This window comes from Hyla sarda, chromosome 3, assembly GCF_029499605.1.
Source record: "Hyla sarda isolate aHylSar1 chromosome 3, aHylSar1.hap1, whole genome shotgun sequence".
NCBI classification, from domain to species: Eukaryota; Metazoa; Chordata; class Amphibia; order Anura; family Hylidae; genus Hyla; species Hyla sarda.
In genome coordinates, this window is record NC_079191.1 from 431,632,893 (window position 1) to 431,660,114 (window position 27,222).

Below are 27,222 nucleotides of genomic sequence, written 5' to 3' on the forward strand. Positions count from 1 at the left end.
ATTTGTTGCTATTGGATATGCCGTGAGTGTGATTGTTGAAAGCCCAACCAGTGGAAAGATTAGTAGGGCCAGTTTCAGACAAGTGTATTATGGGTATTTTTTTGCCTCTATATGGTGGGCCTTAAGTCCTTCCTCAACCACCTGAACTAAACGCATCACAGAAATCTATACTTCTAGTTCATGTCATTAGAATCTCGATTAGGCCATAATACAGACACAATTCTGTGCATATTACATCCTTTTGAAATTGGCCATACACTTAGCTGGGTTTGTACCTAACCGCCTGTTTCCACATGATTTGGCTACACAAACAAATGAGTATGCTTGCTCACCTGTCCTATTTCCGCTAGACTTTAGACTTTTCCCACATTTAACATACCGTATATACTCGAGTATAAGGCGAGATTTTCAGCACGATTTTTCGTGCTGAAAACACCCCCCTCGGCTTATACTCGAGTGAACTCTACGCTTGTCAATCCCTTCTCAGTGGTCTTCAACCTGCGGACCTCCAGATGTTTCAAAACTACAACGCCCAGCATGCCCGGACAGCCCCCTTTAGTTTTCTACTCACCTCCCCTCGGTGGGAAGGAAGGGTGAGCTGGTCCGGGCCATCTATGCTGCAGGGACCGTCCGGTGGGGAGGGTTAGTCATTCTGGGCTGTCCATCTTCACCGGGGGGCCCCTCTTCTACGCTCCGGCCCCGGACTACTGACGTTGCCTTGACGACGACGCACAGGGACGTTCATCCTTGCGCATGAACGCCCCTGTGCGTCGTCGTCAAGGCAACGCCACTAGTCCGGGCCTGGAGTGGAGAAGAGGCCCCCCGGTGAAGATGGACAGCCCAGAATGACTAACCCTCCCCACCGGACGGTCCCTGCAGCATAGATTGCCCGGGCCAGCTCACCCTTGCTTCCCACCGAGGGGAGGTGAGTAGAAAACTAAAGGGGGGGCGCGGTCTGGATGATGACGAAGGCCGGAGTGGTCTTCAACCTGCGGACCTCCAGATGTTTCAAAACTACAACTCTGTCAGACCATGCTGGGAGTTGTAGTTTTGCAACATCTGTAGGTCCGCAGGTTGAAGACCACTGGATTGACAGGTGGTGATGATGAAGGGGGGCGGGGGGGAATGACGACAGGCGGTGATGATGAAAGGGGGGGGATCATGATAGGCGGTGATGATGAAGGGGGGATGACGACAGGCAGTGATGATGAAGGGGGGGATGACGACAGGCGGTGATGATGAAGGGGGGGATGACGACAGGCGGTGATGATGAAGGGGGGGATGACGACAGGCGGTGATGATGAAGGGGGGGATGACGACAGGCGGTGATGATGAAGGGGGGATGACGACAGGCGGTGATGATGAAGGGGGGTGACGACAGGCGGTGATGATGAAGGGGGGGATCATGTCAGGCAGTGATGATGACGGGGTTGATGATGAAGGGGGAAGGGAGGGATGATGACATGGGGGGGATGATGTATTTCCCACCCTAGGCTTATAGTCGAGTCAATAACTTTTCCTGGGTTTTTGGGGTGAAATTAGGGGCCTCTGCTTATATTCGGGTCGGCTTATACTCGAGTATATACAGTACCATTATATTGTTGTGAGGGGCTAGCAACAAGTTTTACTATCACTTAAAAAAAAAAAAAATAATAATAATTTGGACATGTCAACACCCGTTGCTATATAGAGCCAGGTAAAGCTCAATACTCTTGCGGTTTTGTTCCTAAAGTCAGCAAAACAATTCTTCTGCCTCGGACCCTGACCGATCAAAACTTTTGACATGACGTCTATATAAATGACAGTAATGCTTAAAGGTGAATTACTGTATTGATCTCTATCAGAACTCATTGTCCACAAACTAAACACCTCCACCTTTTTCTTTTTTTTGTGCCAAATTATTTGTTTACCCCCCCCTACATCCACTTCCTTGTGTCCCCCATATTTTTGATCAATGATCCTCCTACTTGAGATCAGCCAATTTTACTTGCTGCTTGGACAAAGTTATGTTAATATATATATAAAAAAAAAATTTAGGCAGGGGTCCACTGCTTCATAGTTAGATTTAGTGTCTGGAGAGTTCATGTCTAAAAGCATAGTTAGTTCAAGCATCAAGTAGCCTTAGGGATGGCTTGTGTCAGAGACTTTAAAGTATTTCTTAAAGAACAAACAACCCATTTTATATTGGTTCTTAAAGCGTTATACAGTGAAACCTCTGGGAGACAACCACCAAAATCTGCACAAAAAGGTGGTTTTCTCAAACTAGATGGCCAGTATGCACAATATATGATGGAACAAAAAAATTGGTCAAAGAAAATCTGGTCTGGATAAAGGGGGTGGTCTTCTGGAGAGGTTTTACTGTATATTTATATACATATATATCTATTTTTTTTTATTAACACCTTCACATATATCTTAACTTTAACACCAGTACACTCGTTTGTACTTTTTGTACAAAACTTTCCACCTGTTGAAGCACAGCATACATATAATGAAAATGTCCCACAGGTCATTTTCTGCTGAAGAGGCATATGCATTTCTTGCCTCCGACACGGAGTCAGCAAGTGAGGATGACCACCCATTCATCCTATCATCCTCCTCATCCAGCGAGGAGGAGGAACCCCAGAGAAGGCACCCCGGGACAACCACAGAGGCAGCCCCCGAGACTAGTGACCCCACATGGATCCCCCCACCCGAGAATTATGAGCCTCTGATCCCTGAGTTTACAGGCAGCTCAGGGATCAAGTTTTCCGTGACAGGGCTCAGAAAGATAGACTTTTTCAAGATGTTTTTCACTGATGATTTCATTGAATTAATGGTGGCCCATACAAATTTGTATGCCCAGCGGTTTCTTGTCGAAAACCCCACATCTATTTATGCCAAGCTCTACAAGTGGACCCCTGTAGATGCAGTGGAGATGGTGAAATTCTGGGGACTCTTACTGAATATGGGGCTATCGAGGAGGCCTTCTATTAGGGCCTACTGGAACGTCGACCTCTTGTACCACACCCCGATGTACTGGATTGCTATGTCTAGGATACGTTTTGAATCAATACTTAGGTTCCTCCACTACAATGATAATGCTCAGTGCCCAGCGCAAGGTGACCCTACTTTTGACCGCTTATTCAAAATCCGGCCCCTCCTTAAGCATTTTGAAGCACAGTTTGCCAAGTTGTACACCCCCAAGAAATGTATAGCTGTCAAAGAGTCTCTAATACAATTAAAAGAGGAGCTTCCATTCTGCCAGAGTAACAGAGAAAGGTATGGCATCAAGATATTTAAGCTATGTGAGAGCACATCGGGGTATACCCACCGGTTTAAGATTCATGAAGGGACAGACTCCGGCATAGAACCCCCAGAATGCCCCTCCTCTCTGGGGTCTAGCGGGAAGGTGGTGTGGGATTTGGTGCACCCTCTCCTGGGCCAGGGTTACCACCTCTACCTCGATAAAGTTTTTACCAGTGTCCCACTATTCAAGTGCCTGATGTCAAGAAATACTGTGGCGTGTGGCACAATAAGGAAAAATCAGAGAAGCTTCCCTCGGCCACTACTTGGACAAACACTCAGAAAGGGCGAGAGCAGGGCACTGAGCAGTGACCACCTACTATATGTCCGCTATAAGGACAAGCGGGATGTACATGTGTTAACAACAATACACCGTGAAGGCAGTGCTGTCCCTCCACAAGGAACCACTCTAGAAACCCCTACGCCTGACTGTGTCTTGGACTTTAAAAAGCACATGGGAGGGTTTGACTTTTCGGAGCAAGTGTTGGAGCCGTACAGCGATATGCGGTCATTGAGGGTGTGGTACAAGAAGCTGGCGGTGTATGTTGTACACATGGCATTGTACAATGCTTACGTGTTATCCCAATGTGCCGGCCATGAGGGAACGTTTATGGAATTCCAAGAGGAGATAATAAAGACACTTATATTTCCAGTCAAGGAAAAGAAGGTCCCAAGTACTCCCTCCGTAAGTGTGGACCCACGTATTGTACCAGGGCAGCACTTTCCCAGTGAAGTTCCCCCAACTGGAAAAAAGGGAAGAAGCCAGAAAAGGTGCCGAGTGTGTTCCAAGAGGGGCATAAGAAAGGACACTATATACCAGTGCGACACCTGCCCTGTAAAACCAGGACTCTGTATGAAAGATTGCTTTAGAGTTTATCACACATCACTAGTTTTAGGTGACCAGGAACGGGATGTCCCAAGTACATCTCTTGGGAGCGAAGACGTCGCCCGTATTGTGCCAGGGCAGCATTTCCCCAGTGAAGTTCCCCAAACTGGGAAGAAGGGACGGTCGCAAAAACGGTGCCGAGTGTGTTCCAAGAAGGGCGTAAGAAAGGACACTATATACCAGTGCGACACCTGCCCTGTCAAACCTGGACTCTGTATGAAAGATTGCTTTAGAGTTTATCACTCAACCCTTTAATGATTTTTGTACAACCCTTCCCGTTTTACATTAGGAACTTGCATACAGTTGAGATCCCCAAAATAATTAAAAAGAATTTTAGTTTACCCCTGGATGGAAGTTTTTATTATGACCTCAGATACTGTAAAATCATAAAATTTGCACCAAAGCAGAATTTTAGTAAGTTCTAGTCATTTTTACCATAAAATTGTCATTTTAGAAATGTGTGTGTGTGGGTTCAGCTGGTTGTGGGGATCCTGGCATCGAGACGACTCCTCCTATTGTGGTAGATTAAAGAACTGCAAACCTGAAGGAGCTCCCTAAATGTAGAGGGAAAGAGAGCATCTCAGCTGAATGGTAATGGGTTCTGGGATGGCCGTTCTGTAAGAGGAGTGTCTAATGGATCCTGGGACCCCTCCCGTGATTCCAAGAAATAAGGCTGTTGTCGCACATTTCTAGGGCTGCAGCTAACGGCTATTTTAATAATAGATCAATTGTCGATTATTCCATCTATTAATCGGGGGAAAAAACGTCAAAATGCCAAAAAAAAGGGGTTTTGCTGATTCTTCTTGAAAAATTATGTACAGTGGCCATATTAAGTGACCAAACAGCAGAACAGCAACCAGCGTAAATTTGATATTGCCGCAGGGGTAACTGTCTAAACTATTTTAAAATGTTAACGTTAGTGAATCATTATCATTTTATTTTTTAGAATTTTTTAACTTTTTTTTTTTGTATAGCAATAGGAAAAGGGGGGACTCATTTTTATTAGGGGAGCAGCTTATTTACATTTTTACAAGGCCCTTTTCACACTGCCGTTGCTCCCCGTCGAGAGTGGCCGTTAAAGTCTGTTTTTTTTTTATTTTTTTTATTTTTGTGTGTGAATTTAACGGCCGTTCTTGTGACTGGAAGCAACAACGGGTCCTGACTGCTCCCATTTACTATTATGGGAACCATCGGGCACCATTGTTTTTTGACGGGTATAGCAGGAGAAAAAGATGGCATAAGCATTAATTTTTCTCCAGCTATTCTGCCCGGCTCCCCCGATGGCAGTCACACTGCCGTATCATAACGGCAGTGTGAAAGAAGTCTAGAACTTTTTTTTTTTTTCACTTTACACTTGTTATATAGCACTCCTATACACATGGGGGTATGTGCAGACTGAAGAGCAATGCACCCATGTCTTTAGTACAGACTCTGTAGTACACTACAGGGTGCAATGCTCTGCACATATCCCCATGTGTATTGCAGTGTGCACTGCACACCGCTATACACATGGCGGTATGTGCAGAGCATTGCACCCTTGTGTCTGTATTACTACAGAGTCTCTACTGCAATGCAAGGCGGGGGAAGGGGAGGAGGGCACAGCAGCAGCGCATGTGATTGTTTGAACATTGGGACAGGGACTTCACTTACAGAGGCTGCGGGATTTGCGGGACCTGCAGGCATAGCACCTGACCGCCTGCTCCCGCCCGCAGCAGCCTTATGACTGCCAGCGCCCGCACAACTAATCGTCCGATTATTCGATAATGAGATTTTAATCCAGTTATTAAATATTATGAATTATATTAATCGTTGCATCCCTACACATTTCAGAAAATGGCTGGTATTTAGGCACTCTATCTGCTCATGTCTGTATTTATGGGGTGATGAAGACAACTTCTTGTGTATGGTGATCATTGTACCACAATACAGGTGAGGAGCCACCATAGATTCTACATACTGAGATACAAAAGTGTGATTTGTGTAGTCCAGCATATATATCTGGCTGAAGGCTCGGACATACATTGGTATATGTTGCCCACTGACTACAATTCTAAAACTTGTGTTTTGTTTTTTTGCTAATGAAATTGGCCACCATAGGTATGTGCTGCTGCTAGGAACACAGGACTGTTAGCTTGTCTTACTATACCATACCCATCCTGCTGGCACAGACCTAAACCAGTATGGTGTCCTCGAACGTAGACAATACTGTTTCCACAAGACTCTATTTTTCTTTATTGGTTCTTCCTATAGGGGGAACACAGACAATGCAGTCCCCCTGTTTCCCCCCTTCCTCAGGGTGGACAAATGTTAACGCCATTGCTCTGTTAAGAAGACGAGAGCACCTCTAAGGTGGCGATACACCTTCACCAGCTGTTAGACGAACTTTCATTTGGCCGTCAGCCATCACTCCTGATCCCTTCACGTTTTGTTTGGCTGAACGTTCTTTTCTCAATGGAGAGAAGGGGACACGTCACTGCAAAACTCCTCTGGTAGCTGCTTCTCTCAATAGGGTTACCCATTTAGAATCGAACATGTCCAACCTTCCCCCTGCTTCATCTTCTGGGGAGGGAAAATCAGGAGGCCCCCATACACATTATTTAGCTGGCTGGTCTTGCCAAAGTTGGGTGGGCACCTTTATTCACAACCTGAAGGGGCGCCCTGAGTGCCAGCCTGCACTCCTCACCAATACTTCCACTCAAGGGTTGACCCTGCTGGACCTAACTGGGAGCTGCAGAGAAACGTAAGTATAACTCCCACAGATGAGTAGTCCCACCTTGCTATGACAAGCGCTCTACTCCACCTCCCTTGGGCATCAGAACAGAACCTCTCCTTTACGGTCTACTGTGACATTTATTTATTTATTTTGGCCACTTTTTTTTTTTTGTGCGTGGGGACCGTTCTTCACTTTCTGCCCTATGTCCCTATGGCCTCACATTCTCTCAAAGCTCAGCAGCCACATCAGTCTTACTTTGCTTCTCTTATTGGAGACGGTATTCGGCAGTCCCTTACTCCTGAAATCACTGGGGTTCATGTCCAGAGTTAGTTGCCTGGATTTAAGATATAAACCCTGCTTCAGTTTCCACTATATCACAATCCTGCCCACTGTCTTCTTTAGCACAGAGTGAACCCAGAGGTGTCCCTCTTGACCTATCACTGTAGAAGAGCTACTTTGCACAGCTGCTCCTTCACTCTCCATGTTTTTTCTGCAACCCCAAAGCTCCCATTAGAATTGCACGGCATGTTTATTCCATCAAAGCGGTAAGGACATCTCTTTCAATATTTAAAGGGTACTCCGCCCTAGACATCTTATCCCCTATCCAAAGGATAGGGGATAAGAAGTCTGATTGCTGGGGACCCCCGCGATCTCGACTGCGGCACTCCAGACATCCGGTGCACGGAATGAACTTCGCTCCGTGCCCGATGACTGGCGATTCGGGGCGAAGGCTTGTGCCGTCATGGCCACGCCCAGCTTGTGACGTCATGGCCACGCCCCTCAATACAAGTCTATGGGAGGGGGCGTGATGTTCATCACGCCCCCTCCCATAGACTTGCATTGAGTGGGCATGGTTGTGACTTCACGAGTGGGGCATGGCTGTGACGTCACGATCCTCCAGTGCTGCACCCGACGCTCTTAACAAATGCCGGGTGCAGCAGGGAGATCGTGGGGGTCCCCAGTGGTCGGACCCCTGTGATGATGCATTTTATCCCCTATCCTGTGTATAGGGGAATATAATGTCTAGGGGCGGAGTACCCCTTTAGGTGTCAGAAAAGTCATTTTCCCTTCCTTTTTATACCTACAGCAATGATACGTGACCCTTGTACTCGATCTGACTCCAGGGACTTCCTATGTTCCACTAAATTCCGTTGTGTTCAGTCTTATCTGCTCCTTCCTGCATCTCTTCAGCCTACATTATCAAGATTTTATCCAGATTTAATGTTTTCCTCGACACCTTGTCTACGTCCATTTTTATTTAATTTTATTTCCTTTCTGTCTCTCTCGAGATTTCTAGCAATATTTTTTCAGCCATGATTCTCCTACCCCTGTTCTTCTCTGGCAGGGATGCACTGTAGGGTCTCTCTAGTCTTCCTCAGTCCCAAATGCCCAATTTTATAAATACCTTATCACAAAACCTCTCTCTCAATGGAACAGTTCTCCTGAATGAGCTGATCCTTATTCCATTGACAATATGTTGCTGGTGGCTCTTCACCCCAACCTCTCTCTAAGGTGGTTCTTCCCTGGCTGGTCTTAGTTTGTTTACTTTTTTAGCCCCTATTGCTGAATGGAGCCCTATGGATACTAACATTTTTGGTTTGGAGTTCTCTAATGTATGTGTGTGAGATGTCAGGAATTTAAGTTGTTCAAGGTCTGAGTGTTCAGACCCGGACCAATCTCTAGAATAAACTGTCTCTGCCAAATGGTAGAGACAATCTTACAATGTAAGTCTATGGGATTGTCTCGATCACCGGCACAAAAAGCGAGGAAAAGGTGTTCAGACCAATTAGAACTTTTGCCACGTCTCTAGGATATGTCTAACGTTTGGTAAACTGACCGGTACACTTTGCAAATGAGATCCTTTTTAACCTCTTAAGGACGCAGGGCGTACCTGTATGCCATGCGCCCGGTCCTGGTCTATAAAGCGGGGTCACTCCGTGACCCCGCATCATAGCGGGTCGGTCCCGGTGGCTAATGAAAGCTGGGACCCTGGGCTAATAGCGTGCGTCACCGGTCATTGTGCCACGCGCTATTAACCCTTTAGACGCGGCGTTCAAAGTTAATTGCCGCACCTAAAGTAACAAATACCCTCCCGGCAGCTCAGTCGGGCTGATCGGGACCATCGCGGTGAAAATGCGATGTCCCGATCAGCTAGAACGCTGCCTCCAGCATGTCCAATCGGCAATTGATTGTTCCAAGCCTTAAATCCAGGCTTGAGCAATCAACCGCTGATGACATGTTAATGCATGGCAGTGATCTGTGTAGCAGATCAGTGTGTGCAGTGCTATAGCCTCTAGAGGGGGCTATAACACTGCAAAAAAAGTGTAGAAAAAAAAGTTGATCATTTAACCCCTTCCCTAATAAAAGTAAGAATCACTCCCCTTTTCCCATTATAAAAAAAAAACTGTATAAATAAAAACAAACATGTGGTATCGCCGTGTGCGGAAATGTCCGAACTATAAAAAAATATATCGTTAATAAAACCGCACGGTCAATTTCGTACGCGCAAAAAAGTCCAAAAAAGAGTATTTTTGGTCACTTTTTTTATATCCTAAAAGAATTTGTAAAAAGCGATCAAAAAGTCCGAACAATACAAAAATTGTACGGCTAAAAACTTCAGATCTCAGTGCAAAAAATTAGCCCTCATACTGCCCCGTAAGCGGTAAAATAAGTTATAGGGGTCAAAAGATGTCAATTTTAAACGTATTCATTTTCGTGCATGTAGTTATGATTTTTTTTCCAGAAGTACGACAAAAATGAAACTTATAAGTAGGGTATAATTTTAACCGTATGGACCTACAGAATAAAGATAAGGTGACATTTTTACCAAAAAATGCACTTTGTAGAAACGGAAGCCTTTGGCTGTCCAGGCATGCTATGAGTTGTAGTTTTGCAATAGCCGGAGGCACCATGGTTGGGAAACACTGTGATATGACCTTATACAAAGGCAGCAGCATGGATTTTCACAGTGTAATCGAGTTTGGTGGTTCTCCACTGGAAAACATTTTTTTTTTTTCTTTCAAATCAACTGGTGCCAGAAAGTTAAACAGATTTGGAATTTACTTCTATTTAAAAATCTTTACCCTTCCAGTACTTATCAGCTGCTGTATGCTCTACAGGAAGTTCTTTTCTTTATTTCCTTTCAATCTCTGACCACAGTGCTCTCTGCTGACACCTCGGTCCATTTTAGGAACTGTCCAGAGAAGGAGCAAATCCCCATAGCAAACCTCTCCTGCTCCGGACAGCTCCTGACATGGACAGAGGTGTCAGCAGAGAGCACTGTGGACAGACAGAAAGGAAATTAAAAAAGAAAAGCACTTCCTGTGTAGCATACAGCAGCTGATAACTACTGGAAGGATTAAGATTTTTAAATAGAAGTAATTTACAAACTTTTTGGCACCAGTTGATTTAAAAAAAAAAAATGTTTTATACAGCTATGCTATATCTATACACTGCAGTGTTAGTTAAATGGGCACTGTCAGATACAAAAGCTTTTGATCTGTTGTAAAGCATGTATAACCAATAGGTTTTGCAATTGCTTTCATTACAAAATTTAGTGTTTCATACTGAAAAAGCCAGTCAAACAACTGCGCCCCCTGCCTGCTTGGATACATACTAGTCCTGCTGTGTCCATGCGTCATCACCTATGTCATGGACACACTTCCTTGATTGACAGCTGTGAGTGCAGGGTTCAGAGCTGGAGGTAAAATCCTCCCACTGTCAGCTTGTGTCCCACTACTGTCAGTGAGGACATGCTGGGAGTTGTAGTTTTGCTAATGCTAGGGGAGATGTGAGCAGACAGCATACTGAGGGAGGGGGCGGAGACCTGCACAGTGAGGCCACACCCCCTCCCTTTGAGAGGAATTCAGACTAGTGAACTAAATTAAGTGTAATAAAAAAAAAAATAAAGGTGCTAGACACATAAAAATTAGATGTACATGATCAGGTACTGAGTGATATATTAAAAAATATGTTTTTTTTGTTGTATCTGACAGGTACACTTTAAACATGTGCTGGTTCATGATCACGTGCTCACGTCTGAAAAACATAACTTCTGGGGAAGGGGGATAGATCCGTATTCTGCCAAAAGAATTAACGTTTTAGCAATGGGTTTTTGTTCAGCAGGCGATGTCAGGACGAGGATCACAATCGGTCCCGCGACTTTCTAATATACTTTTGTACCAATTTCTCACCATAGTTAGGAGCCATGCTTGCCTCTCAGTGAATGGAACCCTTCCCGGAAGCTTAAACCAAAATGTCTTTGTCTCTCCCCTTTTGCAGCTGTTTTCAGGACAACGTTGAGATCCACGTGGCACACATTCAGAGCGGACTGAGTCAGATGGGAAACCTGCATGCCTTCTCCGCCAATAACACAAACAGGGACTGATAAATCCGCCCAACGTTTTAACTTCCAGCCGGACTTGTCTGTAACTCACAGATGACAAACTTTTTTTGTTTGTACTAAAGAAAAAAAATATATAGAAAATAACGGGAAAAAAAAAGAGAAAGCGAACCAGCATTACGGACCTCACCTATTTTTATTTACTTCGTCCTATGGATACACGAGTGCATGGAATAGCTGTTAGCATTGCCGAGCCACAATCAAAATTGCACCAATTTTTTATTTTTTTTGCAAGTTGGAAAGAAAATGGAACACCCAGTGATCCCTGCAGACGGCCTTCCGTCCTCCTGTCATCGAGATGGACTGGATTCTCCTGCTTTAGTTCCTCCAACATGTAGATGGCGCCATAGCTGCAGCAGCTGAGCTCTAGAGCTATTCTTGATCACTTGTAAGTGAAGGATACACATAAAAAATCTAGGGAAAAACCCTTGTTTTTTTGTTTTTATCTTAAAGCTTAAACCTCATACAAGACAAAGTTCTGAAACTTACTCATATACTTTGTGTTTTAGTTCCTCCCATTTTCATGATCTCTGCTTGCTGCTCTTTGATGTTTTAATTCCAGCAACATAAAAAAAAAATCTATAGAGTCTTTACAGCTGCTGATCTGCTACAATTGTATCCAGTAAAGGCTCAATACATCAGCTGCACAAAGGTTCCCATTCACTGACGGCAAGTATGGATCTTAGAATATGGAGAGAAATTGAAAAGCAAAATGAATTAGAAAGTTGGGTGTTTGTATATGTGTGAATATATATATATATATATATATATATATATATATATATATATATATTTACAGTGGTTAAAGTGTGCATCCAACTTTGAACACCTTTTTTGGGATCTGTGAAATAGTGACCAGATTTGGGAGTACACTTTAGTTTTTTACAAATAAAAGTTAAGTATAGTTTCAGTTTAGACCGACTTTGCCAGTAATATTAGTTTTAATAAATTGATCACTCTAATGCAATGTTTCCCAACCAGTGTGCCTCCAGCTGTTGCAAAACTACAACCTCCAGCATGCTAAGCCGCAGGTATCATGGTCTGGTCAGTGAACGGGAGACCAACATCAATGCTCAAAGCAGTGTTTCCCAACCAGACGTGCCTCCTGCTGTTACAAAACTACAACCACCAGCATGCCTGTACAGCCTTTGGATGCCTGGGCATTTTGGGAGTTGTAGTTTTGCCACAGCTAGAGGCACGTCTGGTTGGGAAGAACTGCTCTAATGCACAGTTTTTTTTAATCCCCAACTACAATTTTCATTCTCCACTGAAGGCTACAGTCTGTTGTGGCATTATGGGAATTGTAGTTTTGCAACAGCTCTAGAGCCACAGATTGTTTAACAGTAATGAAATGTTAAGCCATTCAATCCCGGCAGCAGCTGGAGACACATTGACTGTAAGGGGTCCTCCAATTCTTTCTGGTTCTCTTTCCCCACCCTCTCTACATCATCAGGGGTTAGTTCCAATGCTTGGGGGAAATGCAAGGGATCCGATTGTTCCGCTAAAACTGTAAGGGACATTCTATTCAAAGAGGTGCAGAGTCAGCTGCCGAGATGCTTTTATGCTGTCGGCTCTATATAAGTTAAGCTTGAGTAACATCTGCAAGTTTGATTCCTAGGGATACAGCCAAAGGCCTGCTGGGAGTTTTAGTTCGCTGTGTGACCCATAGAGTTAAATGAAGCTTCACCACACGTGTCAGACCATTGGTCCATTCAGCCATAACCTGATCGGTTAGACACTGAAAAAATATATTAAGAAGCAGATTTATGGAAAGTGAAGGCCCCCTTTAACAAATAGCTAAGTATATTTTAGAGTTTCTCCAAAGTTGCACTTAATAGGAGTCAAGTTATAATAGTTTAATACAGTTTCCCAAGCTGATTGCCTCCAGCTGTTGCAAAACAACTCTCAGCATGCTAAGCAGCAGGTATCATGGTCTGGGCAGTGAATAGGAGACCACCGACAATGCTCAAAGCAGTGTTTCACAACCATTGTGCCTCCAGCTGTTGCAAAACTACAACTCCCAGCATGCTAAGCAGCAGCTATCATGGTCTGGGCAGTGGATGGGAGACCAATAATGCTCAGAGCAGTGTATCCCAACCAATGTGCCTCCAGCTGTTGCAAAACTACAAGTCCCACCATGTCCGGACAGCTAACAGATATCCGGGCATGCTGAGAGTTGTAGTTGGGAAATCCTGCTCTGAGCATTGCTCTTGGTCTCCCATCTACTGCCCAGACCATGATACCTGCTGCTTAGCATGCATGGAGTTGTAGTTTTGCTACAGCTGGAGCCACCCTGGTTGGGAAACACTGCTTTAAAAACGAACCATGGTGCTTCCAGCTGTTGCAAAACTTCAACTCCCAGAATGCTAAGCAGCAGGTATCATGGTCTGAGCAGCGAATGGGAGACCAACAACAATGCTAAGAGCAGTGTTTCCGAACCAGGGTGCCTCCAGCTGTAGCAAAACTACAACTCCATGCATGCTAAGCAGCAGGTATCATGGTCTGGGCAGTAGATGGGAGACCAAGAGCAATGCTCAGAGCAGGATTTCCCCAGCCAGGGTGCCTCCAGCTGTTGCAAAACTACAACTCACAGCATGCCCGGACAGCTGATGGCTGTCTGGGCATGCTGGGAGTTGTAGTTTTGTAACAGCTCGAGGCACCCTGGTTGGGGAAACACTGGTTTATTAGTTTTTTAGTCATGATCAGTCCATATTTATAGGACCCCAGGCGTGTCATGGCAGACGTTACCAGAGGACTGGGCAGCAGTGTCACCATCTTGCCGATTGTGGCCGTTAACACGGTAGATGAGATTTATTGTTTGGTGTATAGCAGTTATCTGAAGAAGCATTGCAGAGCGCATGTATATGTGTGTCCCCCTGAAATTTTTATTTTGTACAAAGTTGTGTATTGGGGTGAGAGAGATGAACGACAAATTAAAACATTTCACGTTTGTTTTAAGAGCTAGCTATAGGTAATGTTCTCCCCTCCAATATTTTAGAACCTACAAATAATGAAGTATTTTATGGTATTGTACAGAGCCTCGCCCTGAGGTGCTTGTATAGTTTAAAAAGAAAAACAATATTCTAAGAGTTCTGGTGTACTTTGTATCTTTCTTGTCACTACCTGAGGGCTGATATCTATATGTATGTAATGTATGTGTGGACTTGTTATGAGAGGTTTTTTATTTTAATAAAGCAGCGTATGGTTAGAAAGACAAAGAACACTGTGGATGTGATTCCTGTGAGTAAACTGATCCTGAGTTATATCCTGTATTATACTCCAGAGCTGTACTCACTATTCTGCTGGTGAGGTCACTGTGTGCATACATTACATTACTTATCCTGTACTGATCCTGAGTTATATCCTGTATTATACCCCAGAGCTGTACTCACTATTCTGCTGGTGAGGTCACTGTGTACATACATTACATTACTTATCCTGTACTGATCCTGAGTTATATTCTGTATTATACTCCAGAGCTGTACTCACTATTCTGCTGGTGAGGTCACGGTGTATATACATTACATTACTTATCCTGTACTGATCCTGAGTTATATCCTGTATTATACTCCAGAGCTGTACTCACTATTCTGCTGGTGAGGTCACTGTGTGCATACATTACATTACTTATCCTGTACTGATCCTGAGTTATATCCTGTATTATACCCCAGAGCTGTACTCACTATTCTGCTGGTGAGGTCACTGTGTACATACATTACATTACTTATCCTGTACTGATCCTGAGTTATATTCTGTATTATACTCCAGAGCTGTACTCACTATTCTGCTGGTGAGGTCACGGTGTATATACATTACATTACTTATCCTGTACTGATCCTGAGTTATATCCTGTATTATACTCCAGAGCTGTACTCACTATTCTGCTGGTGAGGTCACTGTGTACACACATTACATTACTTATCCTGTACTGTTCCTGAGTTATATCCTGTATTATACTCCAGAGCTGTACTCACTATTCTGCTGGTGGGGTCACTGTGTACATACATTACATTACTTATCTTGTACTGATCCTGAGTTATATCCTGTATTATACTCCAGAGCTGTACTCACTATTCTGCTGGTGAGATCACTGTGTACATACATTACATTACTTATCCTGTACTGATCCTGAGTTATATACTGTATATACCCCAGAGCTGTACTCACTATTCTGCTGGTGAGGTCACTGTGTACATACATTACATTTCTTATCCTGTACTGATCCTGAGTTATATCCTGTATTATACTCCAGAGCTGTACTCACTATTCTGCTGGTGAGGTCACTGTGTACATACATTACATTGCTTATCCTGTACTGATCCTGAGTTATATCCTGTCTTATTATCCAGAGCTATACTCACTATTCTGCTGGTGGGGTCACTAGGGGAGATTTATCATTGAGAGTACCCCTTTTTTTTTTTAGCGCAGTGACTTTCGTTGCATCTTTTTTGATAAAGCAAAAAAGCAAGTACTCTATTTATTTTCATGTATTGTGGAATGCATTTTACAGTGAATACTAATTTATCATGTGCGTTTTTTGTTTAGACACATTTTTTTGGTGCGAATAAGTTTTTTTATTTTTTTTTTTTTTTTTTAACGCAAAAATACACCATGGAAAAAGCCATGTTTGAAAGTGTTCTACCCAGACAGCCGGGGGATGCAGGAGCCGTCCTTCAACACTGCTAAACTACAACTACTCCCATTATGGGACAGAATCTGTCCCATGATGGGAGTAGTTGTAGTACCGCAGCGCTGAGGGACGACACTTGCACATCCCCTGGCTGCGGGACTTTTAGGACTACTACTCCCATCATGGACAGACTCTGTACTACTCCGGTACTACAACTACCCCCATGATGGGACAGACTCTCATAATGGGAGTAGTAGTCCAAGGGCGGAGGGACAGATCGAAAGGGGGACTCACTCCTTACTGCTCTGACCCCCCTTGTGATGATGTCATTAGGGTGCAGAGCTACACAGTCCAGGCCTGACTCTGTTCTCATTATGCGTTTTGCATAATGGGAACAGAGCCTTTCTGGCAGTGTGTTCCCAAACAGGGATACTCCAGCTGTTGCTTAACTACAGCCTCCCATGATGGGAGTTGTAGTTTAGCAACAATTGGAGGCTCCCTGTTTAGGAACACACTGCATTATGTGAGCTCTCCCCAGGGGAGAGTGCAAAAAATGTACTAACCCAGATTTCTTGTTTTTCTTTTCTTCCCATTTCCAATACATGAATGTGGAGGACTACGTCAGATTCGGTGGACTGCGCCGATGACCAGCGTTTTTTAATTTCAATAAAATGGTTAACGAGGGCTGTGGGGGAGTGGTTTTTTTAAAATAAAATTTCTCTATCGGCTCTGGGGGACACAGACCGTGGGGTGTATCTTGCTGTCTCTAGGAGGTGTGACACTATGGCAACAAAAAAAGTCGGCTCCTCCCAGCAGGATATACCCGCCTTCAGGCTCTGAGGTAATCAGTTTAAGCTTAGTGTCTAAGGAGGTGGACGGGTCTGGTTTGCTCCAGACCAGGTCTACTGTTTTTTGTTTTCCTAGTATAGGGACGTGTTCGTTTCCTTTTTTCTTTTCTGTTTTCAGGTGGGGACTCAGGGACTGCAGTTCCCCGTTTCCCCATTGCGAGTAAGGGGGCACAGACATTGCTTATATGCGCTGTTAACCCCCCTCGCCAGCGCCTGGGTCCGGGTCCCCCTATGTCTCTGCTCGCCTCGCTCGCAATATAGCAGCTAGGCGTGATGCAGGGACCATAAGCTGGCTGAAGACTTCACGAAAGACTCCATTAGGTAAGTTCTTCTGACTGAGGTAAGAAATTTCCCCCCCTTTTTCTCCATAGGTACGGAGCTCGCAACCACTGGAGACCCCCTGATTTTGGCCCACCTTCAGTTTATGGGGCTGGTTTATACAGGGGCTGCATTTTTTATTGGGGGAGCAGTGGCACCGAAGAGGGCATATATGTAGGGCATGTGTTTTGGGGCACTTTACTATGTTGTGTGTGTGTGTTGCTTGGTTCTACTACCCCAGCGCTGCGCTGTTTCGGGCCGGGCGCTCTCAGCACCAGCTTACTTTTGTTTTCCCTCAGCGCCTTATTCGCGGCTGACAGCCGCAGCGCTGCTACGAGCCGGGCGCTTCAGCACCGGCTTACTTTCACTTTCGCCGGCCGTCTCTGCCGGCGTTTAGGCCACCCGCCCTATTCCCCCGAGCACTGTGCGGACTTGACATGGAGCGGGCAAATCGGAGAACCGCAAACCCACTTCTGCATGCAGTAAGGCCCTCACCCGCGGTTTTTTTCGGGTGAGCGGTCGTCTCTTGTTTTTCAGAGTCATCTGGATCCCATATATTCAGGACTCTGGGGTCAGGGACGTGGTGTCCAACGGTTACCGGATCGAATTCTCCTCCCTTCCGGGGGATCTTTTTTCGTTTCTGGGCCCCCCGGTCTCCTCCTCTAGCGAAGCAATTTAGAGTGGCTCTCCAAACCCTGCTTCTCCAGGGTTTTTTTGGCCCCGTTCCTCCAGGGGAACGTTTTTTGGGGTTCCTTTCAAATCTTTTTGTGGTCCCCAAAGGGTCTGTTCTGTGCGCCGATTCTGGATCTCAAGCGTCTCAACAGTCTTTACCATCCGCCACTTCAGAATGGATTCTCTCCGTTCGGTAGTGGTGTCTCTGGAACAAGGAGAGTTTCTTCCATTGGTGGACATCAAGGATGCCCACCTCCATGTGTCATTATTTCCGGGCCATCATCGGTACCTCCGCTTTGCGGTTCCAGAAGGGTACTCTCCGCCCCCCCCCCCCCCCCTCTCCTCTAAATGCAGTTGTTTCTTCCCTTTCTCTGGCAGGTGGTTTCAACGGATGCCAGCCTGTCGGGCTGGGACGGCGTGTTCCGGGATTGGATGGTTCAGGGACTCTGGTCTCCCCTGGAGACCCTTCTTCCGATAAACATATTGGAATTGCGGGCGATTCGTCTTTTCTTATTCATTGGGAGTTCCGTCTTCAGTCCCGTCCTGTCCGTGTTCTGTCAGATAACGCCACATCCGTGGCCTACATAAATCGACAGGACAGCTCTCGCAGCTCGGCAGCCATGACCGAGGTGACCAAGATTCTCACTTGGACTGGGAACAAGGTTCCGGCCATCTCAGTCGGTCCTCAACGACCCCGGCGAGTGGTCCCTTCATCCAGAGGTCTTTGTGCAGCTCTGTGACCTCTGGGGCATTCCGGAAGTGGACCTCTTCGCGTTCCGGCTCAATCGCTTGATCCCTCCATTGATGCCCAAGTACCGGGACCATCAGGATCTGCTGTGGACACCCTAATGGTTTCTTGGGCGGGATTCGCCCTACCCTATTTGTTCCCTCCTCTTCCGCTCCTTCCCAGGGTGCTGAGGAAGATCAAAGCATAGGACGTTCCCGCCATTCTGGTAGCTCCAGATTGGCCCCGAAGGTCGTGGCACGCCGACGTAGTCAGGTTCCTGGACGACACTCCCCTGTGCCTTACGCTCCGCCCGGACCTACTCACTCAGAGTCCTCTTTGCCACCCCATTTTACAGTCACTACATTCGACGGCGTGGCGGTTGAGACCGCGGTTCTGAGGGCTGCGGGTTCTCTTCCCAATCATTCACACCTTGCTCAAGGCTCGTAAGCCCTCCTCCGCAAGAATTTACCACCGTTCTTGTCGGTCTTATCTTCGTTAGTGTGCGGCTCAGGGCTTCTCTCTGGTAACCTTCGCGGTTCCCGTCTTCTCTCCTTTTTGCAGTCGGGGTTGGAACTGGGATTGTCTCTCAGTTCCCTTAACCCCTTAAGGACCAAGCCCATTTTGGCCTTAAAGACCAGAGCGTTTTTTGCACATCTCACCACTGTCACTTTAAACATTAATAACTCTGGAATGCTTTTAGTTATCATTCTGATTCAGAGATTGTTTTTTCGTGACATATTCTACTTTAACATAGTGGTAAATTTTTGTGGTAACTTGCATCCTTTCCTTGTGAAAAATCCTAAATTTTGATGAAAAATTTGAAAATGTAGCATTTTTCTAACTTTGAAGCTCTCTGCTTGTAAGGAAAATGTATATTACAAATAAAAAAAATTTTTATTCACATATACAATATGTCTACTTTATGTTTGCATCATAAAATTTATGAGTTTTTACTTTTGGAAGACACCAGAGAGCTTCAAAGTTCAGCAGCAATTTTCAAATTTTTCACAAAATTTTCAAACTCACTATTTTTCAGGGATCAGTTCATGTTTGAAGTGGATCTGAAGGGCCTTCATATTACCCCACAAATGACCCCATTATAAAAACTGCACCACCCAAAGTATTCAAAATGACATTCAGTCAGCGTTTTATCCCTTTTAGGGGTTTCACAGGAATAGAAGCAAAGTGAAGGAGAAAATTCACAATCTTCATTTTTTACACTCGCATGTTCTTGTAGACCCAATTTTTTTATTTTTACAAGGGGTAAAAGGAGAAAATGTATACTTATATTTGTAGCCCAATTTCTCTTGAGTAAGCACATACCTCATATGTCTATGTAAAGTGTTCGGCGGGCACAGTAGAGGGCTCAGAAGCGAAGGAGCGACAAGGGGATTTTGGAGAGTACGTTTTTCTGAAATGGTTTTTGGGGGGCATGTTGCATTTAAGAAGCCCCTATGGTGCCAGAACAGCAAAAAACCCTCACATGGCATACCATTTTGGAAACTAGACCCCTTGAGGAATGTAACAAGGAATAAAGTGAGCCTTAATACCCCACAGGTGTTTCACGACTTTTGCATATGTAAAAAAAAATATATATATTTTTCACTAAAATGTGTTTCCCCTCAAATTTCAAATTTTTCCAAGGGTTAATAGAAGAAATACGCTCCAATATTTGTAACCCCTTCTCTTGAGTATGGAGGTACCCCATAAGTTGACCTGAAGTACACTACGGGCGAACTACAATGCTTAGAAGAGGAGGAGTCATATTTGGCTTTTTGAGAGCAAAGTTTGCTCGGGGGGCATGTCGCATTTAGGAAGCCCCTATGGTGCCAGAACAGCAAAAAAAAAAAAACACATGGCATACCATTTTGGAAACGAGACCCCTTGAGGAACGTAATAAGGAATAAAGTGAGCCTTAATACCCCACAGGTGTTTCACGACTTTTGCATATGTAAAAAAAAAAAATTGTTTTTCACTAAAATGTGTTTCCCCCCAAATTTCACATTTTTGCAAGGGTTAATAGCAGAAAATACCCCCCAAAATTTTTAACCCCATCTCTTCTGAGTATGGAGGTACCCCATAAGTTGACCTGAAGTGCATTATGGGCGAACTACAATGCTCAGAAGAGAAGGAGTCCTATTTGGCTTTTTGAGAGCAAATTTTGCTCGGGGGGCATGTCGCATTTAGGAAACCCCTAAGGTGCCAGAATAGCAAAAAAAAAAAAACACATGGCATACTATTTTAGAAACTAGACCCCTTGAGGAACGTAACAAGGGGTACAGTGAGCATTTGCCCCCCACTGGTGTCTGACAGATCTTTGGAACAGTGGGCTGTACAAGTTTTCATTTTCACGGACCACTGTTCCAAAGATCCGTCAGACACCTGTGGGGGGTAAATTCTCACTGCACCCCTCATTACATTCCGTGAGGGGTGTCGTTTCCGAAATGGGGTCACATGTGGGTTTTTATTTTTGCGTTTGTCAAAACCGCTGTAACAATCAGCCACCCCTGTGCAAATCACCTCAAATGTACATGGTGCACTCTCCCTTCTGGGCCTTGTTGTGCGCCCCCAGAGCACTTTGCGCCCACATATGGGGTATCTTTGTAGTCGGGAGAAATTGCGTTACAAATTTTGGGGGGCTTTTTTCCCTTTTACCTCTTGGGAAAATGTAAAGTTTAGGGCAACACCAGCATGTTAGTGTAAAAAATTAAATTTTTTTACACTAACATTCTGGTGTAGACCCCATTTCCGTTTCATGAAGGGTTAAAGAAGAAAAAGCCCCCCAAACCTTGTAACGCAATTTCTCCCGAGTACGGCGATACCCCATATGTGGCCTTAAACTGTTGCCCTGAAATACGACAGGGCTCCAAAGTGAGAGCGCCATGTGCATTTGAGGCCTAAATTAGGGATTTGCATAGGGGTGGACATAGGGGTATTCTACGTCAGTGATTCCCAAACAGGGTGCCTCCAGCTGTTGCAAAACTCCCAGCATGCGTGGACAGTCAACGGCTGTCCGGCAATACTGGGAGTTGTTGTTTTTCAACAGCTGGAGGCTCTGCTTTGGAAACAGTGGTGTACCGGACGTTCTTATTGGGGGAGGGGGGCTGTGTAGGGGTATGTGTATATGTAGTGTTTTTAACTTTTTATTTTATTTAGTGTTAGTGTAGTGTAGTGTTTTTAGGGTACAGTCACATGGGCGGGGGATTACAGCGAGTTTCCCAGCGCAAAATTTGCTGCATCTCAAACTTGCAGCGAGAAACCCACTGTAAAACCCTCGCTCATGTGAATGTACCCTGTACATTCACAGGGGGGGTGCACCAGCTGTTGCAAAACCACATCTCCCAGCATGCATGGTCTGTTAGTGCATGCTGGGAGTTATAGTTTTGCAACAGCTGGCGGCACACAGGTTAGGAAACACTGAGTTAGAAACAGACAATGTTTCCCAACCAGTGTGTCTCCAGTTGTTGCAAAACTACAACTCCCAGCATGCCCAGACAGCTGACGGGCATGCTGGGAGTTGTAGTTCGGCAACATCTGAAGGGCCAGCTGTTGCTGAACTAAAACTCCCAGCATGCCTGGACAGTCAGTGCATGCTGGGAGTTGTAGTTTTGCAACAGGCTGGAAGAGCACAGATTGGAGACTATTATACAATGGTCTCCAAACTGGGGCCCTCCAGATGTTGCAAAACTACAACTCCCAGCATGCCCAGACAGCTAAAGGCTGTCTAGGCATGCTGGGAGTTGTAGTTTTCAGACTCCTAGAAGCAGCAGTGAAGATCTTTACTGCTGCCTCTGAGGACCCCATATACTTACCTGCCGGTCCCGTCGCTGCTTTATCCACGCGGCCGTTCCCGCGCTGCTCTTCGGTCCCGCCGCTGCTCCCTACGTGTTCCCCTCCTATGCCGCAGGTCCCCGCGAGCCCCCGCAGCCATCGTCCCCCGTTCTGCCTGACTTCCAGGGACGGGCAGTGCGGGGGATCTGAACTTTCACCCCAGGTCACTGTGATTGGTCCACAGGGACCAATCACAGTGATCGCTGACCATGACCATCAATGGATGGTCCTGGGGGGTGAAGCAGAAGTTGTCCCCTGCTGGAAACAGCGGGGCTTCTGCCAGTTAACCCGTGCGATGCTGCGCATCGCCGGGTTAACTGAATGTCATTTATAAACGTCGGGATGCGCGAACGCACTGCACAACTCGGCGTTTATATATGACATTCTGCAGAAAGGGGTTAAAGGTCAGGTTTCGGCCTTGCTATTCTTTTCCAGCTGCCTCTGGCTTCTAATTCTCATGTCCAGACCTTCCTTCAAGGGGTAGCGCACGCTGTTCCTCCTTATTGGTCCTCCTCTCCCCCTTGAGACTTGAAATTGGTTCTGAGTGCCCTCCAGGGTGCACCCTTGGAGCCCCTTAGAGAGGTGTCTCTCCGCCTCCTTTCTTGGAAAGTGACGTTTCTTGTGGCTATCACCTCCATCCGGAGGGTGTCTGAACTGGCAGCTCTTTCCTGCCGTTCTCCGTTTCTGGTGATCCATAAGGACAAGGTCGTTTTTCCGGCCAGATCCTTCCTTTTTGCCCAAGGTGGTCTCTGCTTTTCATCTCCATGAGGACATTGTCCTCCCATCCTTTTGTCCTGCTCCCTCTCATCCTGAGGAGCACTTACTACACAAGCTGGATGTAGTCCGGGCTGTTTGGGCTTATCCTTCCATCTCTCTTCATTTAGTCAGTGTGACTCCTTTTTTGTCCTTATAGAAGGTTGTCGCAAGGGACAACGTGCTTCCAAAGCCACCATTTCTAGGTGGATTCGGTCCGCCATTTCGGAAGTCTGTCGCTGCAAGGGGAGGATTCCTCCTTTCAAGGTTGTGGCTCATTCCACTCGTTCTGTCGGGGCATCCTGGGCTCTCCAGAATAGAGCCTCGGAAGAAAATATGTGGATAGATTCCTCTTAGGAAGGCGCTGGTACCCAAGGATGGAGATAAACTTCTTTATTGGCAACGCGTTTCGATCCCGAACCGGGATCTTCGTCAGGCATACAATACAATGAGATACGGTTACATTTATAGTGTAAGAGATTTGATGACCACTTCCGGAGAACCGGAAAATGACGTGTCATTGCTACGTGTCAATGGGATAAACTTGACACTTCCATATTTGTAAAATAGATGCAATAAAATTATAAACTAAAACATATAATTAATACAACAATGGGACATTTGCAATAGTTGTAAAAAATCTCATTATAAAAACATTTAAACGAATGAATGAAAAACAGTACCTTAAAAAGACCATTAGGTGGCAGTGGTATTGTAGTACATAAATGTGGGATAAGATCAGTACTTGCAAGTGCACAGTAGATGGCGGTGTTGTAAAAGAGAAAAACATAGAGTGGTGTAATTGCTCACAAACCACCACTAGATGGCAATGTGACCCTGGTTGTATGTGTCAATCTTGTTTCCACATAGGAATAGCGTTCGTGGAGGAAGGAAAGCTATTGGGTAAGTAAACGCAAGAGGTTCTTTTTTAATTTATTATTTGTGCTGATAACATTGATAATTTATTGATTTTTATGGGGGAATGGATTTATTTGTTTTAATTAGAGAATAACTTCTGATAATTCATTGAGGCCATCAGGAACTAAAGTTCCCATCCTGTAGATCCAATATATTTCTTTCCGTTTTAGTTGTTCAAACCTATTGGAGGCGTTCTGTGGTATGGTTTCTAAAGGGGTAATAGTAATAGGATTTGTTTTATCCGGATGGGCTAGAGCGCAATGTTTAGAAACTCCATGTAACAAAAATTTATTTTTGATATTATGACGGTGTTTATTTAGTCTATTGTGAAGTGGTTGAATGGTTCTTCCGACATACTGAAGTGAGCATATGCATTGTATGACATATATTACATAGTCAGATTGACATGTTAAATGAGCTTTAATATTAAATTTTTCACCTGTTTTTTTTGAGATGACATGGGTGAGACCGTGTGTAATTTCTCCGCAACATCTGCAGTTTCTTCTATAGCATTTATAACTACCCGGTTTTCTTGCGGGATTTCCATGTTTTTCATCATCAGTCTGGGAACGGTGTTGATGTAGCTGGCTTGGGGCCAACAGACTCTTTAGATTAGGAGCCCTCCGAAAGGTTAGCTGTGGATTCATAGGTAAAAGGTTTTTGAGGTAGTTATCCTGCTGTAAAATGTGCCAATGTGACTTTAAAATTTGTTTTATTGAAGGTATATTTTTATTAAAAGTTGTGATAAAATTCATAGAAAATTTCTTAGTCTCTTTTTCGGCATTTGTCTTCTGTTTTGGAACTATGCAACTTTTTTGATCTAGATTTCTTGCTTTCTCGAATGCAGTTTGAATGATTTGTTCGGGGTATTTTTTGGATCTAAAACGTTTGTTTAAAATCCGGGACTGGCTTAAAAAATCACTGTCTCTTGTGCAATTTTTCCTTATCCTCCGAAATTGGCTGAAGGGGATATTCGTAATCCATTTTCTATGATGTCCACTGTGGAAATCCAGATAACTGTTCACATCCACAGATTTAAAATAGGTAGATGTAAAAATATTTTGATCGTCATGAGAAATAGATCTAAAAATGTAATGCTGGTAAAATCTGATTCCATAGTAAAAGAAATACCCCAATCATTGTTATTTAATGTTTCCAACAGTAAAGATTCTGATCCATCTTGTCCCTCCCATATAAAAAATAAATCATCTATAAAACGGCGATAAAATCTGATGTGGGGTGATAAAATGGGGTTGTCCCAAATAAACGAATTTTCGAATTCCCCCATGAATAAATTAGCGAATGAAGGTGCCACTTTAGCGCCCATCGCCGTGCCTGTTTCCTGGTGGTAAATATTTCCATTATATGTAAAATAGTTATTTTGTAAAATGAAACTCAGACCATTAATTAAAAACTCTTTGTGTGCAGTAGATAAGGTGGCATCCTGTTCTAGATATTTTTTGACACCATGAGCCTGCCACATGTGCCGCATGATCCACAGAGTGATATACAGGAAGAAAAATCACCAGGTGAAAAAACAAGACACCAACCTGTGAAACCACCTTCCACCTTCTATCCCTTTCATAAACAAGGCTCCCACATTGAAGTATTTTCAGACCTTGTTTTATCGGATTTTAAAGATAAAATCAATCAAGACCGTAAAAAGAAACAAAATATTACTAAAAATTAACGGAAAGCACTGAAGGATCTTCGCAACAACAGAAATATTGTAATACGCCCTGCAGATAAGGGTGGGGGTTTAGTCATCATGGATTTAGATTTTTATGAAAAAGAAGCTGTGAATATCTTATCAAATACATTGTACTACAGCACCAGTAGAAATGACCCTTTTAAAAAAAATGGAAACAGATCTCCATGAACTGATTAACGATGCCTTTAAAGAGGGTATCCTTACTAAAGAAGAGCGCAACTATATCACTATAAAAAATGGTAATAAACCTTATTTTTATTTTTTACCCAAAATTCACAAAGATACAAAAAAAACTCCAGGCCGTCCAATTGTCTCCTGCACATCATCAGCAACGAGCAATTTAGCTCACTACATTGATTTATATTTGCAGGAACATGTTCACAACCTACAGAGCCACCTTCGCGATTCATCCCATCTAATCGAATCCCTGCTAGACATTAAATGGACACCTGGCTGGAAATTCATTACGTGTGATGTGCAAGCACTCTATAGTAATATTAATCACACTAGAGGGACACAGTGTGTCAAAAAATATCTAGAACAGGATGCCACCTTATCTACTGCACACAAAGAGTTTTTAATTAATGGTCTGAGTTTCATTTTACAAAATAACTATTTTACATATAATGGAAATATTTACCACCAGGAAACAGGCACGGCGATGGGCGCTAAAGTGGCACCTTCATTCGCTAATTTATTCATGGGGGAATTCGAAAATTCGTTTATTTGGGACAACCCCATTTTATCACCCCACATCAGATTTTATCGCCGTTTTATAGATGATTTATTTTTTATATGGGAGGGACAAGATGGATCAGAATCTTTACTGTTGGAAACATTAAATAACAATGATTGGGGTATTTCTTTTACTATGGAATCAGATTTTACCAGCATTACATTTTTAGATCTATCTATTTCTCATGACGATCAAAATATTTTTACATCTACCTATTTTAAATCTGTGGATGTGAACAGTTATCTGGATTTCCACAGTGGACATCATAGAAAATGGATTACGAATATCCCCTTCAGCCAATTTCGGAGGATAAGGAAAAATTGCACAAGAGACAGTGATTTTTTAAGCCAGTCCCGGATTTTAAACAAACGTTTTAGATCCAAAAAATACCCCGAACAAATCATTCAAACTGCATTCGAGAAAGCAAGAAATCTAGATCAAAAAAGTTGCATAGTTCCAAAACAGAAGACAAATGCCGAAAAAGAGACTAAGAAATTTTCTATGAATTTTATCACAACTTTTAATAAAAATATACCTTCAATAAAACAAATTTTAAAGTCACATTGGCACATTTTACAGCAGGATAACTACCTCAAAAACCTTTTACCTATGAATCCACAGCTAACCTTTCGGAGGGCTCCTAATCTAAAGAGTCTGTTGGCCCCAAGCCAGCTACATCAACACCGTTCCCAGACTGATGATGAAAAACATGGAAATCCCGCAAGAAAACCGGGTAGTTATAAATGCTATAGAAGAAACTGCAGATGTTGCGGAGAAATTACACACGGCCTC

At 44.1% G+C, this 27,222-nt stretch overlaps 1 protein-coding gene across 5 annotated transcripts in view; it reads left to right on the forward strand.

Moving 5' to 3' along the window:
• LIN9 (lin-9 DREAM MuvB core complex component) overlaps positions 1-14,375 on the forward strand; it is a 68,017-nt gene extending 53,642 nt beyond the window's left edge. The window contains exon 14 of one of the 5 annotated variants that reach the window (XM_056568495.1): positions 2,509-4,532. In XM_056568495.1, coding sequence (XP_056424470.1) covers positions 2,509-4,426 — 1,918 coding nt within the window. In that variant the 3' untranslated portion in view covers positions 4,427-4,532. Of the gene's footprint in view, positions 1-2,508; positions 4,533-6,001; positions 6,120-11,165 lie in introns of those variants that run through there. The other 4 variants (XM_056568494.1, XM_056568497.1, XM_056568498.1 and 1 more) reach the window with 4 other exon arrangements.
• The last annotated feature ends 12,847 nt before the right edge of the window (positions 14,376-27,222 follow it).